Source organism: Oreochromis aureus, linkage group 17, assembly GCF_013358895.1.
Source record: "Oreochromis aureus strain Israel breed Guangdong linkage group 17, ZZ_aureus, whole genome shotgun sequence".
Lineage (NCBI taxonomy): Eukaryota > Metazoa > Chordata > Actinopteri > Cichliformes > Cichlidae > Oreochromis > Oreochromis aureus.
Window position 1 is genome coordinate 19,944,688 of NC_052958.1, and position 19,498 is coordinate 19,964,185.

General features: G+C 39.2%; 2 protein-coding genes and 2 long non-coding RNA genes across 5 annotated transcripts; 2 read left to right on the forward strand and 2 right to left on the reverse strand.

Annotated features, from left to right (window-relative positions):
• Positions 1-870: 870 nt before the first annotated feature.
• Positions 871-1,492, reverse strand: LOC120433930. The gene is made up of 3 exons (XR_005608844.1): positions 1,355-1,492; positions 1,115-1,266; positions 871-1,007 (listed from the first exon to the last, which is right to left on the reverse strand). It is a non-coding gene; the product is annotated as an uncharacterized LOC120433930 (long non-coding RNA).
• LOC116336473 (tetraspanin-8-like) lies at positions 898-3,696 on the forward strand. The gene is made up of 9 exons (XM_039601045.1): positions 898-1,014; positions 1,223-1,294; positions 1,380-1,496; positions 1,671-1,745; positions 1,946-2,041; positions 2,464-2,574; positions 2,657-2,692; positions 2,784-2,867; positions 3,544-3,696. The coding sequence occupies exons 1-9, from the start codon at positions 955-957 to the stop codon at positions 3,664-3,666; spliced, it is 774 nt and encodes a 257-aa protein (XP_039456979.1). The 5' UTR covers positions 898-954; the 3' UTR covers positions 3,667-3,696.
• A 1,696-nt stretch (positions 3,697-5,392) lies between these two features.
• LOC120433929 lies at positions 5,393-19,305 on the reverse strand. 2 transcript variants are annotated; one of them, XR_005608842.1, is made up of 7 exons: positions 18,752-19,305; positions 16,767-16,862; positions 9,111-9,209; positions 8,580-8,681; positions 8,358-8,491; positions 5,611-6,578; positions 5,393-5,527 (listed from the first exon to the last, which is right to left on the reverse strand). It is a non-coding gene; the product is annotated as an uncharacterized LOC120433929 (long non-coding RNA). The 2 variants fall into 2 exon arrangements; XR_005608843.1 differs by lacking the exons at positions 16,767-16,862; positions 18,752-19,305 and adding an exon at positions 10,605-10,739.
• LOC116336471 (tetraspanin-8-like) lies at positions 8,009-12,671 on the forward strand. Its single transcript, XM_031760363.2, has 9 exons — positions 8,009-8,165; positions 8,448-8,519; positions 8,605-8,721; positions 9,121-9,195; positions 9,411-9,506; positions 10,688-10,798; positions 10,872-10,916; positions 11,008-11,091; positions 11,787-12,671. The coding sequence occupies exons 1-9, from the start codon at positions 8,106-8,108 to the stop codon at positions 11,907-11,909; spliced, it is 783 nt and encodes a 260-aa protein (XP_031616223.2). The 5' UTR covers positions 8,009-8,105; the 3' UTR covers positions 11,910-12,671.
• Positions 19,306-19,498: the final 193 nt, after the last annotated feature.

Genomic DNA, 19,498 nt, shown 5'->3' on the forward strand with positions numbered 1-19,498 from the left:
CTGCTGTCACGCAGTCCCTGCTCAGGGAATAAACTTCTGGAACGTGAGACCACACAGGCTGGCAGATCCCTAGCTTATCCATAATGGTATTTGAGTGTCGCCACTTTAACTCTGCTCAGGGTCCTCATCTATGTCCTCCTTTGAGCTTCCATGTTCTTGCTTCCAATATCTGACCTTCTTCCACCTCATCTCCTGACAGCAGAGTATGACTCCATTTCCAAATGCTGTAAAATGCTATCTTCCTCACTCAGCCCTCTGTCATGTTAGTGCCACGGCTGACCCAGGTTTAGGTGAATGTCAGGTGTTGCAAAAAGCTTGACTATGAGATGGTAAAAATTATGATTTAATGTTCAGACATGTCTTTGTTTTATTCCGTTGTTTCAGGTTGTGAAACTCATCTAGTTAAAAGACATTTGAACCAGAAATTACATTAATAAAACCCCCGATGTCTGTTTTTTTAATCATTATACTTAAATAACTTAAAGAATTTTAAATCCCAAAACATTTTTATTTTGGGATTTCAGGAGAATATACTTACAGCCTATGAAATGTACATTTTTTTATAAAAAAAACAAAAAACAAAAAACAAAAAAAACAATAAACGGAATACATTTTGTTCAGGTGCCGTGAAAATAAGCTGGCTTTCAGTAAGCGGCCTCTCCTCCTGTTGAATGACTAATTTTTCCACCGCCCTTTATTACGAACCCAGTGATCTCCGCTAGGTTTCCTGGAAAAACAAAGAGGAAGCTCTTAAATTGGTTTCCTTTATTCTCTATCCATTTCTTGGAAGTTTCCGTATCCAACATATCCATGACGCCGCTCTGTGTGCGGAGCCCTGAAACGCTTAAAAGCAGCTCACTGCTGCTCTCCTCTCACTTCACTTCGCTGCAGTCGGAGCTCGTCTGGACTTTGGGAACAGTACTGTTATTTTGACTGCATTTTCCAGCTGCAAACATGGCTCAGATCAACATCTGCCTCAAACGCATCTTCACCGTCTTCAACATATTCTTCATGGTGAGTAAAACAGAAATAACCATATTTTTTTACATTTAAATGAAACCGAAGCTTAGAAGAGTAAAATAAAGCAACATAAACACAACATGTTTGTTCTTACTTTCAGAGTTTGTTGTTGCGCTCGTCCACATGTGTGGCTGTGCAGTCATTTCATGTCCTGGTTGTGTTTAAAGGATCCAGCAGCTCTAACCAGACTGTGTTTGTTCAGGTTGTTGGTGGAGTGGCCATCGTCCTCGCTCTGTGGTGCCAGTTCTTCACGAACATTCGAGGAGGACACAACGTGAGGACACATTCAAACATAAATGTAACACATGGGGACAAACAGACAAAGCCCTCTAACCTTTTCATTACACTTCTGTCCACAGCTGGAGGGTCGCACCACCAAACTCTTCATTCTCTTCATTGTGGGCTGCATCACGGTGATGATTACCGTGTTGGGAGCCTACGGAGCCCACAAGGAGAGCAAAGTGGCCTTGATCATGGTGAGTACATTTACCACTCATTAAATTTAAGAAAAGAAATGATTCAATATGAATGAATGAATGAAGCCGTTTAGTTCAGAATGCTGTAAAAGTTATGATTCCATCACTCAGATTTCTACTAAACGCCACAGGTTAAAGATATTAGATAAAAAGTATCCCTGCATGTCTCTGCAGTCCCTGGTGTACACGGTCATTGGATGTTGGCTGATGTTAATAACTGGAATCCAAGCCGCCATCATACGTCCTCAGGTAAAGGCCAGGATGTGCTGCTGTGGAGTCGAATCATTTAACATGAAGACAGACTTATAAACATGCTTTTTTTTTACATTATTATAATCATCAACACATATAAACACTTTTTTTTTTTCATTACCTGAACCCTTAAGATGCTTTTTAAAAGTTTTACTATGTAAATCTAATCAATGTAAACATAATGTCTATATTTGCAGCTCAGAGGCATCGGAGTGGAGACATTCAGCGAGTTTGTGCCTCTGGACAAATCCTCGACATACGTGAGGAACATGACCGAGGACATTCAGAAACAGGTAAGATATTGCATTAAATGTTTAACCAAAAGCTGCAGTCATGGAAAAAAGAAAGTATCCACTGTTTAAAAAAAATGCAATGTGGTCCTTAGCGGGTTTTATAATCACTTAAAAATAACCTCAGATGAGATGTCAAACAAGACATATTACACCATATGGTGCCATTATTTATATAAGAACTAAGTCAAAGTGTATAAAAGTAAACTAAGTCCTTATTGTTTCAAATGCACTTGATTAGTTAATCATTAATAAGTGTGAGCACCTCTATAAAAGCAGAAGCTTTGGCAGTTTGTTGGTCAGGTGTGAGTTAACATAATACCACAGTCACTGAGTGGACCATGAACTCCTCTGTGTTCTTCTGTCTCATCCTCCTGGAGATGAGTAACCCTCCTCTTTCTGTCTTCTCCTGCTGCTGTTTGTAGTTTCACTGCTGTGGTCTGTTCAGCTACAACGACTGGGAGAACATCCCCGACTCCTGTGTGTGCAGCCAGGAGGAGGAGAAGGAGGGCAAGTGTCAGACTGTCAAAAACAACGTGAGTATCGACGCACCCGCTCGCTTCACTTCTGTTCAGTGTGTCACAGTTTGTAACGTCTTTATTTCTGTAACTTTTCCAGACTTTCATGCTGCAGAGAAAGTCCGTCTACACTAAGGTGAGTGACCCAGCACCACTTTGAAAAAGCTTAAATCATTCATCAGTTTATATCAGAACCTGACAGTTTTTATTTTTCCTTCTATTTTCAGACCTGCTTTCCCACCATCATGGACTACATCCAGTTTGATTACAACATCATACTTGTGGTCAGCTTCACTGTGGCTATTCTAGCTGTGAGTATTATTCAAGGATTCAATAGTGTAAATGTCCACTCTATATTGTACAATCTGCATTCTCTGTCAGGGCAGGTAACAGCCTCTGCTGCCAATCAAATGCAGGGCTGATCATCAGAAAGTGTGAGCACCTCTAAAAGCAGTTTACTGTTTTGGGACAATCAGGTGTGTTTAAACACAAGGAAATGATTTTACTAGGAGTGGACTGAAGTTCAAAAATCCCACAAACTACAGTCAAATTCTACAGATGCCTGTTAACAACTTAAATAATAAAGTTCATGACTTTACAATTTGAGAAAGACGATACTTTGGGACTAAAATGGAAATTTCTGGTCATAATGGAAAGCGTCACATTGGAAAAAACCTTATATTAACCATCAGCATGTTGGTGAAGGGGGTGGTGATTCAGGCACCCAACATTCAAAAAGTCCATATATAGAATAATATTGTGGGTAAATATGTGCCAACAAAGTCTGAATTCTCAATGTTCAAAGTTAGAAAGGTCTGGTATCTATTGCAGAACAAAAATTAAATTACTCAAATCTTCAGTCAAAAAAACAAAACATCTTCTAGGTAAACATGTAGCAGCTCATTAGTTACTAATATTGGTTCACTTTAAAAACAGAAACTCGAAGACAACCGGATGTTTAACTCAACTTCCTGTGTTCTCCTACAGCTACTCGGCATGATTCTGTCCTCCATTATGATCCACCAGCTGTATTACCCCAACAGACCCACCATCATGATCTCCATGATGCCACCAAAATACAAGGAGCTGCACAACGCCCCAGCGTGTTAGTCAAAATACAATGCACTGCCTGTTGTTAGCCCTCAGTCATAAAAGGCTGATCGGGTATTGTCCTAACCCTGCTGGGCGGGCAGACGGTGTGGACACTCAAGTTTGTGAATGCCATAACTCGAGAACGATAGTGGCGCAGGAACTTCTAAGTGATACCACAGGTGTATCTACTAAAAGTCCCTAAAATGATTAAAAAAAGCAACGCCACAAGTGACAGTGATGACATCACTATAATTTGATTTGGTTACATGCAATGTTGGAACTTGCAAACCTGGAATCAAATTAGTACTGCTGATCCAGGAACAATGTCAACATCACAATTTCAGATCGTTCATTATTGTAACTGATTCTGTTGTCATGGTAACATTGGATAAAAGAACAGCCACATTCCCTTGTTACGTCACGTGACGCTTGCTAGTAGCTCAGAGAATTTTAAGCTTGTAGTTTGAAAACTGAGCGCTGTGCTGATGCAGCTGCTTGTAAAAATGTTTATAAAGGAAACTATTTTTGTATTTTTTTGTATGTTTGGAGTCTTCTTTGTGCCATATTTAATCCTTCTGCTGCAAACTGTAAATGTAAATGTCTTACAGGATTAAAAGATGACAAAAGAAAATCTGTGTTGGTCTAAAATCTTGTTCTGTTTCACTGATGTTTGTTTAAAAAAGGAAGTTGTTGTAGTCTTAGTAATTGGTTTGTAAAGAAAGGTCACGGCAGCACTCAGTGAGAGGCATCCTCAGTCTGTCGTGTTTTAATTGAAAAATTGGAGTGTAACAATCTAAACCATTAACCATGTAAAAATGCTAAGCTAACTTGTCTTGTGTGGGGCTCTTCCGGGAATTTTTGTGTTTACGGGGCACAAAGTGCTGGCCGGGGCCCCCTGGTTGTGTGTATAGATAGTGCAGCCCACCTGCACTGAAAACAGAAATTCAGTGTGAAATTTCAAGTATGTACAGTAATTTATCTATATAAAATACAAAGAAATATTTACTCACTTTATATCAAAGCTAAATTAAAACTGGTAAAAGAACGTGATATTACTCTGACCTAAATTTACTACTCTTCTATTGACGTTTGTGTCCCCATGACAGGCGGGTGACACACGCCTTAAAACTTTGCATGTGATGGCTAGGATTAGCAATTTATAGCCACCAGCCTGGGTATGGGTTTATGCCCCGCCCATGCATAAACACAAACCCCGCCTACTTTTTCCACAGTGGAGGATTTAATTCAATTTAATTTTAAACAGTTCTATTACATAATAGTTTTTGATGCATAGCATAAACTGTTTGTCTTGATAGGCTGAAATAAATTAGGCTACCTCCCATCCTGCGGATGTACTCTGAATGTCTTGATGTGATTTAGACTATCACGTCTCTTCTCTGTCTTCTCTGCGTGTTTATATTTTACACTACACATAAATTATTTAAACGGCTCAACTCTGAAGAATATTTTCTACCTGTTCCCTCAGTCACGGCGTCTTCATACTTATCGGGATCAGCAATGTCAGATGAAGGTACCTTCTGCTCTGATGCTACAGTTATTCCAGTTATCCATATTACACAGAGCATACAGGATCCTTAAAATTATGTTTATTATCCTCTTAAAATGGTAGATATCTGTGATTCATCGGGCATCTACTGGGCTCTACAAAATAAACTATGCTAATGTTACGTATGGCCCAAAACGGCCTCCGTACAAGAAGGTGTTAAGCTCTAATAATGACCAGTAAGAAACCACCACACTCACACTGCACGGGGTACACAAGATTTATTTTTTTTCCCTCCGAGTCAAACTACTGGGTCAAGGCCCAACTCCGGGCTGGAATCCAAGGCCCAAAGCCACCGCAGTCAGGGTTGCCAGCCTGTTTACAGACAGGGAAAAGGTGGTCACTCGGAAGAACAAGCAGCCAAAAACATATCTTCCTCAGAAAGGCTTTCCACCCACATTTTCAGGCCTGGCGTTGTTCAAGGATGGGTCTCCACACCAGATCCTGGGGCTTCCACTCTCAAGCTGAAACTTCTCTAAATCTTGGCCAGTTTCCTTTCCATGGACACAGAGAGCCTCCAATCCAGTGTTTTTATCCCAGCAGATCCACACGAATCCTAATTAAAACAAGTCCTCCCTCCAGCATCACCAGATTATTTTAAAAGCAAAACCAAGCGAGGTTAAAATGTGCACTCTTCATCCTGGAGTCTCCAAGGCTTCCCTGCTGCAACAGTGTCCTACTAACAAAACAACAACCTCCCCCCTTCCTACTTCCTCTCCCCTTTATAGAGAAGGGCTCCAATCCTTCCCAATCAGCTGCTCCCTGTACTCAACTCCAAATAGCTGGCAGCTGGACTAGAGTAGAATCTCCACTCCCACATGGGTGTGGCCCACACCTCACACAAGACACTAAAAACACTAAAGCATGCCATTAATATTAAAAAAAAAAATCAAAAGTAATGCCAATCCAAAAGTTTAGTGGAGGATTCTCTCCATTCGTTTCCACCACGCTATACTCTGCAACACTAATATCCTCAGTTAGATGAATTGGTTTTACATCAAACATTGTGCTAGTCTGAGAGCAGCGATGTGAAACATAAGACCGAGGGCCAAAATTGGGTCAGGTTACCAACTATGCCGTGTGTGCACAGGAGTGTTGGTTTGCAAATCTGCTCAGATGAAATGATCTTTGATTAGACAATTGTCAAGGATGGTTGAAGGACGACCCAAATGCATAATTTTCTGAATGGAAAAAGTGTGTTTATTTACAATGAAAAGAAACTATGAAGCAGTGCCAACAATCCACAGTGCGTGGATTCCCAGTCCCCGTGCTGTGATTCTTCTCCTTGATACGTGGTGATGTTTTGTCCTCCTTGGTGCATGTGTACAACAGTGTGCTGCTCCCTCCACACGTTTCCGCAATCCACCTGGAAACAAGAGATGCCACAGTGAGTACAGCCCCATCCACCGACCGACAAAAACGCTTCTATTCCAACAGGAAACAACTGAAAACACAGCCATCTGAGCTGAAGCAGTAACTGTGTTAGTGTAATGATCCCACACCAACTACCACTTCACTTCTCTTAAGTAGGACTCCTTGATTAGGCAGATCAGCAACAGGTGAGTGATTATCCTCAGGTGTGTCTGACTCAAAGGCAGGTGACTCTCCAGGCCTGGTGTGGCAGCAAAACTCACACACCACATCACACACACACACACACACACACACACACACACACACACACACACACACACACACACACACACACACACACACACACACACACTCAAACACGTGCACAGGGAAACGCGGGACCAATAGCAGATCACACCAACAAACAGCCATAAGTGATCCAGAAAGACCAGTAAACTAATAATTTTCCTTAAACCCAAAAATGACACATGAGCTCTGGGTCCTAGGACCCCTGACAATAATCTACAGATAATTAATTTTTTTGTATTTGTGCGTGCTCAAAGACGGGACATTACAGGAATACTTGAATTTTTTCCATGTTTAACGAGGCAATAATGACACATTTTTTCGGGTATTTTTTCCCAAATTACAGATTTTCTGTAAAACAGTGACGTGGGACTCATTGGAGGGTAGTGTTTGCATTGCTTTGCTCTGTCTGACAGCTCGTTCACACTCGGAGGATTAAAAGTGCTCTGTGGACGCTCAAAGTCTTTGTGGGTTGAATTATTCCACAATGAAAACTGATTAGGAATCAATAAAAGAATCAAGTGTGATGTGGACACAAAAACTACAAAGACACAAAAAACTACAAAACCTACTTCATAAAACAAAAAGTATTATTTAGTAAGAAGTAACTATAAAAGTAATAAGGGGGAAGTTAAAGTCGATGTAATCTGTATTTGAGTGCAGTACTCATACTGCATTACATTTGAAATCACTGCAGAAATGTGATGATATAACATAAAAAGTATGTAACCTGCATTGCTGTGTATAAGTATAATACTCCTATAATATATCTCATTATTTAAAGAACTCTGAGTACATTGTGTGCAGATGCAGTAAAAATTAATTTGAGCTGTAGAGGAATAAACTGACTTTCAGTAAGTTGTCTCTCCTCCTGTTGACGACAGATTCTCATGAAACTGAAAGGAATCGTGTCTCCACATCTGGATTGTTTTAAACGGGGCATAACACCGCCCTCTCCTCCACTCTTCCCAGCCTGAGAACAGCTTCCCTCCCTGCTCACAGCAACAACTGTTTCCGCTGGATTTACTGGAAGGAGGGAGACCCTGTGTTGAACCTCCCCTTCCTAATCAAGCATTCCACAGAAGTTTCCACCTCTAACATACTGGACGTCCCGCCCAGCGGAGCCCTGAAATCCTTAAAAGCAGCTCACTCTGCTCTCACTTCGCTGCAGTCGGAGCTCGTCTAGACTTTGGGAACAGTACTGTTATTTTAACTGCATTTTCCAGCTGCAAACATGGCTCAGATCAACATCTGCCTCAAACGCATCTTCACCGTCTTCAACATATTCTTCATGGTGAGTAAAGAGATTATTCAGCAAATGATGATCGCAGACTTTAATCCAGAATCTCAGTAAAGACTTCAACCAGTCAGCAGGCAGACTCAGCAGTCAAAAACAACCACATTTGCCTCCTTTTTTACATTTAAATGAAACCAAAGCTTAGAATAGTAAAATAAAGCAACATAAATTCAACATGTTTGTTCTTACTTTCAGAGTTTGTTGTTGTGCAGTCATGTCATGTCCTGGTTGTGTTTAAAGGATGCAGCAGCTCTAACCAGACTGTTTGTGTTTGTTCAGATTGTTGGTGGAGTGGTCATCCTCCTCGCTCTGTGGTGCCAGTTCTTCATGAGCATTCGAGGAGGACACAACGTGAGGACACATTCAAACATAAATGTAACACATGGGGACAAACAGACAAAGCCCACTAACCTTTTCATGACACTTCTGTCTACAGCTTGAGGGTCGCACCACCCAACTCTTTATTCTCCACATTGTTGGTGTCATCACCATGATGATCGCTGTGCTGGGAGCCTACGGAGCCCACAAGGAGAGCAAAGTGGCCCTGATCATGGTGAGCACAAAGATCTGCACAACCTCAGAATGAAAGTTTAGTCATTTAGCTGCCAGCAATCTCAGTGACTTAATAAAGAAAAAAACAATCTGCTGAAAAGAAATCGTTCATCAACCTAAATGAAGCCATTTAGCTCCGAATGCTCTAAAATGAGCTGCTGTGAAAAATACTTAGAGGACTCTATCAGTGTTAGCACTGTCCAACTGACCAGCACTGTCTTGTTTTTCTTCCTTAGAAAACCATAATAATGATGATGTAACAGTGTTGCTTCAGTTATGTGTTTCTGAAATGTCACTTTGAAGCCTCAACATGTTTGTGAAACTGGTCAGGGTAAAGTAATTTCTCTAATCCCCCAGGTTAAAGATATCAGATTAAAAGTCTTTGTTTACCTCTCTGCAGTTCCTAGTGTTCATGTTCACTGGATGTCTGCTGATGCTGATGACTGGAATCCCTGCTGCCAGCTCTTATCCTCAGGTAAGGACAGGACGCTTTGGAGTCAAGTACATAAAAGTATTTGATTTGATTTAACTAGAAATGTTTTTAAAATATGTACTTTAAAGTCAACTCAGTTAATACAGACACTTTTTCATTACCTTGAAATGCCAAATGTTTTTTTTTTAAATGATGATCTATCTAGATTAAAATTTTTATCCTGTAAATTTATGATATAAAATATTTCATGTTTGCAGGTCAAAGGCAGAATGGAGGAGACATTCCGCAAGTTTGTTCCTCTGGACAAATCTCGAAAGGATGTGAGGAACATGGCTGAGGACATTCAGAAACAGGTAAGATTATCTAACCTCCTCAGGGTGGTCTCTGTATTTATTTCAAATGTCTTATTTTTTTCTATTTTCATTTTTTAGATGTTATTTTTTCAAATAGTGAATTTAGGGCCCTTGAGTGTTGGCTACATTCCTCAGCTACAGTGATGGGAAAATGAAAGTACACCTTTAAAGTCGAACGTTTTGCGTATCAGGACATAATACCCGTAATCTGCCCCTAAGCAGGTCTTAATATTAGGTAATAAATAACCTCAGATGAACTATGAAACATGACATATTACATTGTGCCATCATTTATTTAACAAATCTATGTTAGAGTGTCTGACAATAAACTTAACTCTTACTGCTTGCATGGGGAATAAAGAGTTAATGACAGTACAATTATAAAAAGATTGAACAAGTGCCTTTAGTTAGGAGGAGTTGCCAGGAAGATCTGGTCAACTTACAGTCCATGAGTCGACATTGAACCCCTCTGTATACCAAAGTATTCTAGAGTCTAATGTGAGGCTGTCTGTCCATGTATGTACGCGTATGATCAGAACAATGATCCCAAGCACAGCAGCTTGTCTACAACAGAATGGCTGAAAAAGCAAAGAGCCATGGTGCTGAAATGGTGTTGTGGGACCTCCAGAGAGCTGTGTCCACAACCACCAATGAACTTGTTAATGAAGTTAACCAGAACAGTTGACCAAAATTCCTCCACAGCGATGTGAGAGACATATAGGAAAAGACTGCAACAAGTAATGTTTGCCAGTTATTGCTGCATGATACTAAACGGTGGGTGTTCTTAGTTTTTCACACAGCACTCCAGCATTTAAATGTAATTTTTATAAATGAAGACCCTGTGTTAGATTGCATTTTAAGCCCTGATATGTAAAACCTTGGAACTGATAGAAGACGTGTTTTCTTTTTCCCATCACTGCACTTCTGTGTGTCACTTACAGTTAATGTTTAGGAGCAAGCAAGCTTTCAGAATAAGAGTGAGTAAACTGTCCACAAGTAATCTGATTACATTATCATTCTCTCTAATTTGTTGTTGTTAAGTAATTTGATCACTTTTTCAAAAATTTTCAAAAGGGGGAAAAAGAAACCCTCACACACGTTTTAATGTCTATTTCCAGCTGATGATCCTCCTGGAGATGAGTAACCCTCCTCTTTCTTTCTTCTCCTGCTGCTGTTTGTAGTTTCACTGCTGTGGTCTGTTCAGCTACAAAGACTGGGAGAACATCCCCGACTCCTGTGTGTGCAGCCAGGAGGAGGAGAAGGAGGGCAAGTGTCAGACTCTCAGAAAAAATGTAAGCATCAGCGCACCCGCTCACTTCACTTCTGTTCAGTGTGTCACAGTTTGTAACGTCTTTATTTTTGCAGCTTTACCAGATTTTAACACGGCAGAAGAAGTCCGTCTACAGTAAGGTGAGCGACTCAGCACCACTTTGAAAAAGCTTAAATCATTTGTTTGTCCATGACAGAAACTAACAGTTTTCATTTTTCCTTCTATTTTCAGACCTGCTTTCCCACCATCATGGACCACATCCAGTTTACTAACAAAATCAACATTGGGGTCAGCTTCACTCTGGCTATTCTAGCTGTGAGTATTATCACTTATTCAAGGATTCAGTAGCACAAATGTCTAATCTACAACTTAAAATCTGGATTCTCTCCTTTTAGTCACTGTTAGTCACTATTTATTATTCACATCTAAAATTAGGGTTATAACTTTTTGTTGACCGTGAGGTCCTTAAATCCTGTGCCACAGTGGTGAGAAATTCAGCTTTTTTACCCTCAGGCAGAGATGTTTTTGTGGTCAGATATTGGGAGTCAAATGTGTTGTAAAGCTATTTAATGCAGCATGGTGAAAAACTAAGAAGACCCTTACTTGCTTGAATAGGGCAGATAGCAGCCAGGACCTGCTAATCGAATGCATCTGATTAAATGATCATCAGGAAGTGTGGGTACCTCTACAGAAGCAGAAATTTGTCAGGTATACTCGTGTGTACACCAAAGTATTCCAGAGTCCAATACAAGGCATCTGTCCACCACCTAAATCTGGCCCAAAGCAATGTGAGGGAAGGATAAAGCCATACTATGGATATATATTGTTTTCAGCAAAGTTTGATTCCCCCACCTTTGACATGCTGAAAAATGACAGCATCTGTTTCTGAACAAAAAGGAAACTAGTACAAAATTTAATTCCAAAAAGTAAAAAAAGAATTTAATAACATTAAAATTTGTTAACTTGCAGAACACCTGATGCCTAACTCATCTTCCTGTGTTCCCCAACAGCTCCTTGGTGGGATTCTTTCCTCCATCATGGTCTACCAGCTGTATCGCTCCAACAGCCACACCATGATGATCCTCATGAGACCACCAAAATACAACGAGATGTGCAAGCCTCCACCATACTAGTCATGATGATGGAGTTTTTTTCTTTTGCTAGCTTGTGCACAGATTTCTGGAGCCCTGTTGAGTCTGTTTTCTTGAATTTGAAAATGACATATTTGGTTGAGGTTCATGTCCATTGTGCCTTATGTCTTCATGATGAAGTTGTCTAAATTGAGATCATCAGTTTCAAGCGACTTGAAAAACAATACTTAATAATCTTAAATTGAAATGGAAATGTCAAAAAATTTGACCGGACTCTTTTACGTTCAACCTCTATCAGAAATCCTTATTTTCATCACATTAACAATGAGAAAATGTCTAAAAAGGAAAAATAACTAAATCTAGAGATTTCCTAAGCTGAACAGAGGTGATGTCTTACAACACCAGCTATTAGCCACCTACTATTCAGTCTTGAGACCCTTCCCAGGCAAATTATTGCTCACTGATACCTTTGACTCATGTGACCTGTTATGTTTCTAGAATGCAGTGTTACTGTTACTAATTCTGTTTGCTATGGTAACATTTGATGAAATTAAAAGCCACATTCCTTTGCTACCTCATGTGAAGTTTCTTAATAATACAAAGACAGTGAAGTTATATTTTGAAAACTGAGAACTGTGTTGATGCTGCTACTTGTAAAAATGTTTATAAAGGGAAATATTTTTGTATATTTTTTTTGTATTTTTAGTGTCATCTTTGTGTCATGTTTGATTCTTCTGATGTAAACTGTAAATCTAAAGGTTTTACAGGATTAAATGGTGACAAAAGAAAGTCTGTGTCTGTGTGAAATCTTATTCTGTTGCACAAAAAAAGGAACTTATTCTCATTGCATTTTTATTGACTGTTACTACTACTACTACTACAAATAATACATTTTATTTGAAAGCGCCTTTCAGAACACTCAAGGACACTGTATATGGTAGAATAATAAAAGCAACATAAAAGCAAGCAGTTTACACAATCATAAAAGCACAAGACACAAAACAAATTTAAAATAGCAGAGTGGAGAGGTTATGTGGGATAAGCTATTTTGAACAAGTGAGTTTTGAGTTGGGACTTAAAGAGAGAGAAGGAAGAGGTATTTCTTGAGTGAGTCGAGGAGCAGAGCAGCTGAAAGCCCTGCTCCTCATGGTGGCAAGACGGGGGGAGGGGACAGAGAGAGAAAGGGAAGAAGAAGATCTAAGACACCGAGATGGGATGGTGATCCGAACCAGATCAGAGAAATATGGAGGGGAGAGATGATGAATAGCCTTAAATGTGTACAAGAGTATTTTGAAATTGATACGATATTTGACCAGGAGCCAATGAAGCTGCTGCAGGACAGGAGTGATGCGGTGGATAGAAGGGGTCCTGGTGATGATACGGGCAGCAGAGTTCTGGACGCGTTGGAGCTTGTGGATGGATTTTTGAATAAGACCAAAAAGAAGTGAATTACAATAATCAATCCGGGAAGTAACAAGGCTGTGGACAAGAACGGCAGCGGCATGTGGGGTGAGAAAAGGACGGAGACGATTAATGTTGTGCAATTGAAAATATGCAGACCGAGTAACATTATTAATGTGTGAATTGAAAGATAGAGTACTGTCAAGGATGACACCCAAGCTTTTCACAGAGGAAGAAACGAAGACCGGCGAGTCATTGATAGTAACAGAGAAACTGGTGGTTCTGGATAATGCTGATTATTTAGACAAAGGTTATAGTAGAACTTGGTGAGCTGAGAAGCCTGCAGTCTGAGAGTGAACTGCTCTGTTAGCATAATATGTTATGTGAGGTGATTCTTCAACATCACGCTGAGACACAATGCTTTAAATTTTAGCAATATTGTGCAAATTAATGTGTTTAATAAGTGCGCTGAGCAACATATGCTGGTAAACAACAGATCTACAATTTCTCACAGTGTTATTGGGCCCATCTAATTGCCATCTATAGTAAATATCTGGTTAGACATTCTGTTTCCAAGCTTTTTATGACTGAGTACAATAAACCTCAATTTTTGTCTGAATTTAAAAGTCAGCAGTTAAAAGTGATCCAGGTTTTTTGTGACAAGCTTTTAGTTTAATCTGCAGAATTCTATAATCTGGCTTCATAGATAAATACAGCATGGTGTCATCTGCATAGCAATCAAAATTTATGCAGTTTTTTTCTAATTATATTGCATAAGGGATGCACGTATGCTATAAAATGTGTTGATCCTAGCACCGAACCCTGTGGAACTCCAAAGCTGAGTTGATGAGTCTACTGTCAGAGGCCATAAGAACATTAATAATAACCTTCACTAATGCTGTTTCTGTGGCGCGAGGAACTCTGTAAATAAAAGTAAACTTAGAAATTGGTCTATAATTAGCTAAGACAACTAGGTCAATTAATGATTTAATTACGGCCACTTTAAAGCTTGTGATGCGTAGCCTGTTCCTAAAGAGAGATTAATCAGATTTTAAATTGAATTCTTGTGGCAAAATTTTTTTGAACAGTCTTGTAGGAATGTGGTCTAAGAGGCACATTGATGGTTTAAAGGAAGAAATCAGTGAAGGTAACTTAGAAAGATCTATAGAAGTGAAAAAGGGATGATTCTGATGGTTCTGATAAGGAATACTTGACTCAGAACAGATCTTTTACTCCTCAGCCTCCCTAAAAAGAAACCTGGGGTTCTTCCTTTTTTCCTCAAATAGTGACAAATAATAAGATGTAGAGTAGCAAATTATTTTTCCAGACCAAAGACCTAAATGAGTACAATGCCATAATCCTCTGAGGATACAACCCACTAGCAACGCTAGTTAGGTGCAGTGAGCCGTGACTCCTGCAGCTGCAGCTCTCCTCTGTTAAATCTTCCACTTGATAAAATGGCTAGGTCATATGGGGGACTAAAAGAGCCACGTGCATTCTAAATGTCAGAAATAAATCTTTATTTTTTGAATACATTTACTTATTTTTCTTTTTTGTATTTTAAAAAAGATTTTGAAAAACAGTTTTTTAATTTTGAATTTGAAATGTGAATCCACACATTGAGAAATCATTTCACTCGTAATTTATTATTCATTTAATTGATAATGAAAACTGTATTTATAAATCGATATTTCAAAATGAATTATTAATCCATGAATACATACTTTGAATTGAAAATGAATTTAACAAAAAAAGAAAAAGTATTCAACTGTCAATAAAAACCTCATTTAAAAAAAAGAAAACAAAAACAAAAAACCCCCTCCTTCTTTCTTCTCCTGCTGCTGTTTGTAGTTTCACTGTTGTGGTCTGTTCAGCTACAAAGACTGGGAGAACATCCCCGACTTCTGTGTGTGCAGCCAGGAGGAGGAGAAGGAGGGCAAGTGTCAGACTGTTGGAAACAACGTAGCAACCATTCTCTCATCTACAGAAATATTCTGCCTCGCATGATATATGGGTATGCATTGGGTCCTCATCATTTTCAGCAGAAGCCTGACCCGGTGGAGACAGTCATAAGACTTACTGCCTGTTTTCTTTTCATTTTTGACATCTTCAGCAGTGTCGCTCATGTGAATATTGGCTGAGTTGGCAAAAAACTGGTTCCTGGACATGATAGTGGCAGAAAAGGGAACTTGGAAAACTGTTTTTGTCCTCCAAAAGTCTAAACACTTTGGGGAAGCGCATCACAGCCATGTACAGTAGCAGTCCAAGATATTTCTGCATCTTGTTAGGAATAAAAGAAATATTTTTAATGTGTATCTGCTCATTATATTGTTTTATGTACTTTAATAATGAAGGCTTGTAGAGCAAGGCCACCTTTGACTCACAAATAAGTGCTCAGCCAGACTGAAAAACAGGAAGTTTTAGTGCACAGGCCTATTAATAGATAAAGACACAGAAAAGAGGAACTTTCCATATAAGCAGTGTTCGAGCCTGTATGACGTGTAAAGTACCAAAATAACACCTGTATGAGACACAGCTTATGATTCTGATGTTAGAGCTCTTGCAACTGGCGTTTGAGCTGTGCAGGGGTCTCTCTCTTCCGGAAGATGATTGAATAAAAAGAAATATAACTGTTTTAACACACTATGAGTCGGTTTTCTCTGTTCTGTCATGGGGAAAAAGGATCGGGGTTCAATAATCTCTACTGGCGTCTTCTTACATTAACCTATTTGTGGCTCAAAATGTGGAAATTTATCAAGAGGAAGAACAACTTATTTGGTCTGCAGGGGGTTTTAAATCATGTTCTTCTTCTTTCTCCTCCCCTCCTTTATGTCCACATTGTACAATATGACATCTACAGCATCCCATACAAGTCAAACCCTGTAGTTTCTCCCCCTGAGTAACCTTTTGCATACTTCATTTAGAGCTAAGTCAGCGGTTATAATCATTTCATCACAAGGGTTACATTTTCTTCTTCTCTACGTTTTACTTCAACATGATTTCTCATTAAGTCGGTCACACATGAATTTCATGACGCTTTACATTATTCCAAGTCTTTTTAACTCAGTTGCACAAAAATATGTTTTCAATCACAATATACTCAATATAGCCCTGTGAGTCTACACAGATGATCAGATTAAACTTACTTTATTATAATTAGTCATAGTCAATAATTACTTAATTATTATAGTATTAGTCATTATACAGGCAATAAAAAGTGAACCACAGGGGCCTTTTATATTCAACAACAGCTGTGCTTTGTCACAGTCTGCAGAGCATGCTGTGTGGAGTGTTTGAGCGTGATGCAGAGGCGGAAATGATTTCTGCTGCAAAATTCAGATGGTGTAGTCAGAATGTGACATAAACAACATGAAAAGATCCATCCTGCCTTGTATCAGTGGTTCACTGCTGCTGGCAATCGTGTGCAGGATATATTCTTGGCACACTTTGGGCTCCTCAGCACTAACTGAGTATCGTTTTAAACGGAATACTGTTTACCTAAGTTACGCAGTATTGCGTACTCTCCTCTCACATTTTCTTTCCTGGATTTCTCAGCAGCTTTTCAGCTTTCACATCTTCCCAGATCTCTTCATTCTAAAAAGGAGAAACGGCACTTTAGGGTCAACTCTAAAATGCTGTACGGACTACTGTACAAGAAGGGTTACAAAATGGTAAGACACAACTTTAGAAATACAATGAGAAGACTGAAATGATGTGAAAATGACTGCAAGACTCCAGAAGAGGAATGTACAACCGTAAGTATCTCTCTCACAGGTAAGTAGAAACACAAGCTCAAGGCTTGGCTTGTACTTGGGTCGCACTAACTTAATAAGACAACGATCCAGGGAGTACTCAAGAGTAGGGATGGGTATTGATAAGATTTTCACGATTCTGATTCTTTATCGATTCTCTTATCGATTCCTATTTTTAAAAAAGGAGAACACACAGGTCGATTAGCTTAGAACTTTGTTTTATATCTTCTCTTTGAACAAGATAGAAATTTAGGAGTAACATGGCCTTACAAACCCAACAGTGAGATCTTAAGAGATCCACAGCCTACGGCTCTTCAATGGGGTGTCACAGGGTCCCCAGGATAAAAATTGTAAATGTAAAATAATTAAATAAATATTCTTCTGTAGCAATAACAAAGTATAACATAAATTATTCTGTAGCAATTACACAAGAATATCCAGTAATGTCCCTGCCTACAATTAAACACATTCACTTACCGAAAATTGGGGGCATCTGCTGTGGCAAATGGGTGCAAGCCTTTGACCACAAACTTAGTCACTGCTCGGTGACATTCGTCTATCCTGGCCTGAAAGGAGACGCTAACGGTAGACTGCAGCGAGAACTGCCAGCCAGACTCTGTCTGTCTCTCTCATCATGGTCACCTAAATGCAGCGCATAGTAACGGCAGGTTTTGTAATAAGGCAGATCGCGCTAACATAATATGCGCTGTTAGTTGATTATTTACCTGCCGCATTAACGGGAGAGGACGTGCAAACGTTACCGCTGCTGCTGGGTTGAGATTCACGAGTCCGGAGCGGAATTAAAAACACGACATTCATTTAAGGTTATCGCGTGTTTTGTGAGCAAATGCTTTTGCATATTCGTAGTGTTTCCTCCTTTAAATGAAATATCTGCTTTGCAAGTATTGCAAGTTGCCCCGTTAAAAATTTGATGATGTGAGAGAAACTACTCAGGTCTCAAAAGTTAAACAAAATGCAAATAGTCAACAGGATTATTTTAAGTTTAAATTAGAGTAACATCTGAAAACATCAGGAACATCAGTGAGACTATTAATTTTGTTTTTGTGGTGCAACTCATCATATTTGTTTAATCCAGCATAAAAAAGTAAAAAAAGTAAGCGTGAGACTTTATGTATTTGTCCCAAATTAAAACTAAATGATTCCACTTTGCAGTAATACCACTTCCAGTTGATCATGGAATATAATAATAATAATAATAATAATATATTTGTAACTGTTATTTTATTAGATTAACACAAGAAGACTAAACAGTTTCATGAATTCTTCCTGTCCTGCAAATAACGTTTCTCCTTTAAACCCCACAAAGCATTCATTGTTGTTCCTCTGAGCTGCGTCACAGTAACTTAATCTCGTACCTCCCACATGTTTACTTCCAAGGAAAGTTGTCCCTCCTTCCCTCACTTTCTCTTTCCTGGCATTTCTCTGCTGCTCTTTAGCTTCCTACATATCTTTGTCCCGAAAAGGAAAAACAGCACTTTAGGCTGAACTGCAGTTGTTTTTAAACGTGCTGACTGCTGAACAGGAAAGGGTCGCAAAAGGGTAACATGCAACTTTACAACTTTAGAAATAAAATGAGAAGACAGAAAGGATTTAAAAATAACTGCAAGACGGCACAAAGTACAAAATCCAACACAAATCAAACCAACCACTCCAACATGTTGTAGGCATCAATTCCAAATTTTACATTCAGTGATCATTTTTTCATCTCACCAGTTTCTGTTTTTTTTCACAGCTGCAGATTCCAAAACAGTGACGTGGGACTCATTGGAGGGTAGTGTTTGCATTGCTTTGCTCTGTCTGACAGCTCGTTCACACTCGGAGGATTAAAAGTGCTCTGTGGACGCTCAAAGTCTTTGTGGGTTGAATTATTCCACAATGAAAACTGATTAGGAATCAATAAAAGAATCAAGTGTGATGTGGACAAAAAAACTACAAAACCTACTTCATAAAACAAAAAGTATTATTTAGTAAGAAGTAACTATAAAAGTAATAAGGGGGGAAGTTAAAGTCGATGTAATCTGTATTTGAGTGCAGTACTCATACTGCATTACATTTGAAATCACTGCAGAAATGTGATGATATAACATAAAAAGTATGTAACCTGCATTGCTGTGTATAAGTATAATACTCCTATAATATATCTCATTATTTAAAGAACTCTGAGTACATTGTGTGCAGATGCAGTAAAAATTAATTTGAGATGTAGAGGAATAAACTGACTTTCAGTAAGTTGTCTCTCCTCCTGCTGACGACAGATTCTCATGAAACTGAAAGGAATCGTGTCTCCACATCTGGATTGTTTTAAACGGGGCATAACACCGCCCTCTCCTCCACTCTTCCCAGCCTGAGAACAGCTTCCCTCCCTGCTCACAGCAACAACTATTTCCGCTGGATTTACTGGAAGGAGGGAGACCCTGTGTTGAACCTCCCCTTCCTAATCATTCCACAGAAGTTTCC

What these genes read in the sequence shown, in the direction of transcription:
- LOC116336471 (XM_031760363.2), top strand. Translation starts at nt 8,106, where the DNA reads ATGGCTCAGATCAACATCTGCCTCAAACGCATCTTCACCGTCTTCAAC. An exon ending in GCAAAGTGGCCCTGATCATG is followed by an intron (nt 8,722 to 9,120) that starts GTGAGCACAAAG and finishes ACCTCTCTGCAG; the next exon opens with TTCCTAGTGTTCATGTTCAC. An exon ending in TCACTCTGGCTATTCTAGCT is followed by an intron (nt 11,092 to 11,786) that starts GTGAGTATTATC and finishes GTTCCCCAACAG; the next exon opens with CTCCTTGGTGGGATTCTTTC.
- LOC116336473 (XM_039601045.1), top strand. Translation starts at nt 955, where the DNA reads ATGGCTCAGATCAACATCTGCCTCAAACGCATCTTCACCGTCTTCAAC. An exon ending in CCGAGGACATTCAGAAACAG is followed by an intron (nt 2,042 to 2,463) that starts GTAAGATATTGC and finishes TGCTGTTTGTAG; the next exon opens with TTTCACTGCTGTGGTCTGTT. An exon ending in GTCAGACTGTCAAAAACAAC is followed by an intron (nt 2,575 to 2,656) that starts GTGAGTATCGAC and finishes TAACTTTTCCAG; the next exon opens with ACTTTCATGCTGCAGAGAAA.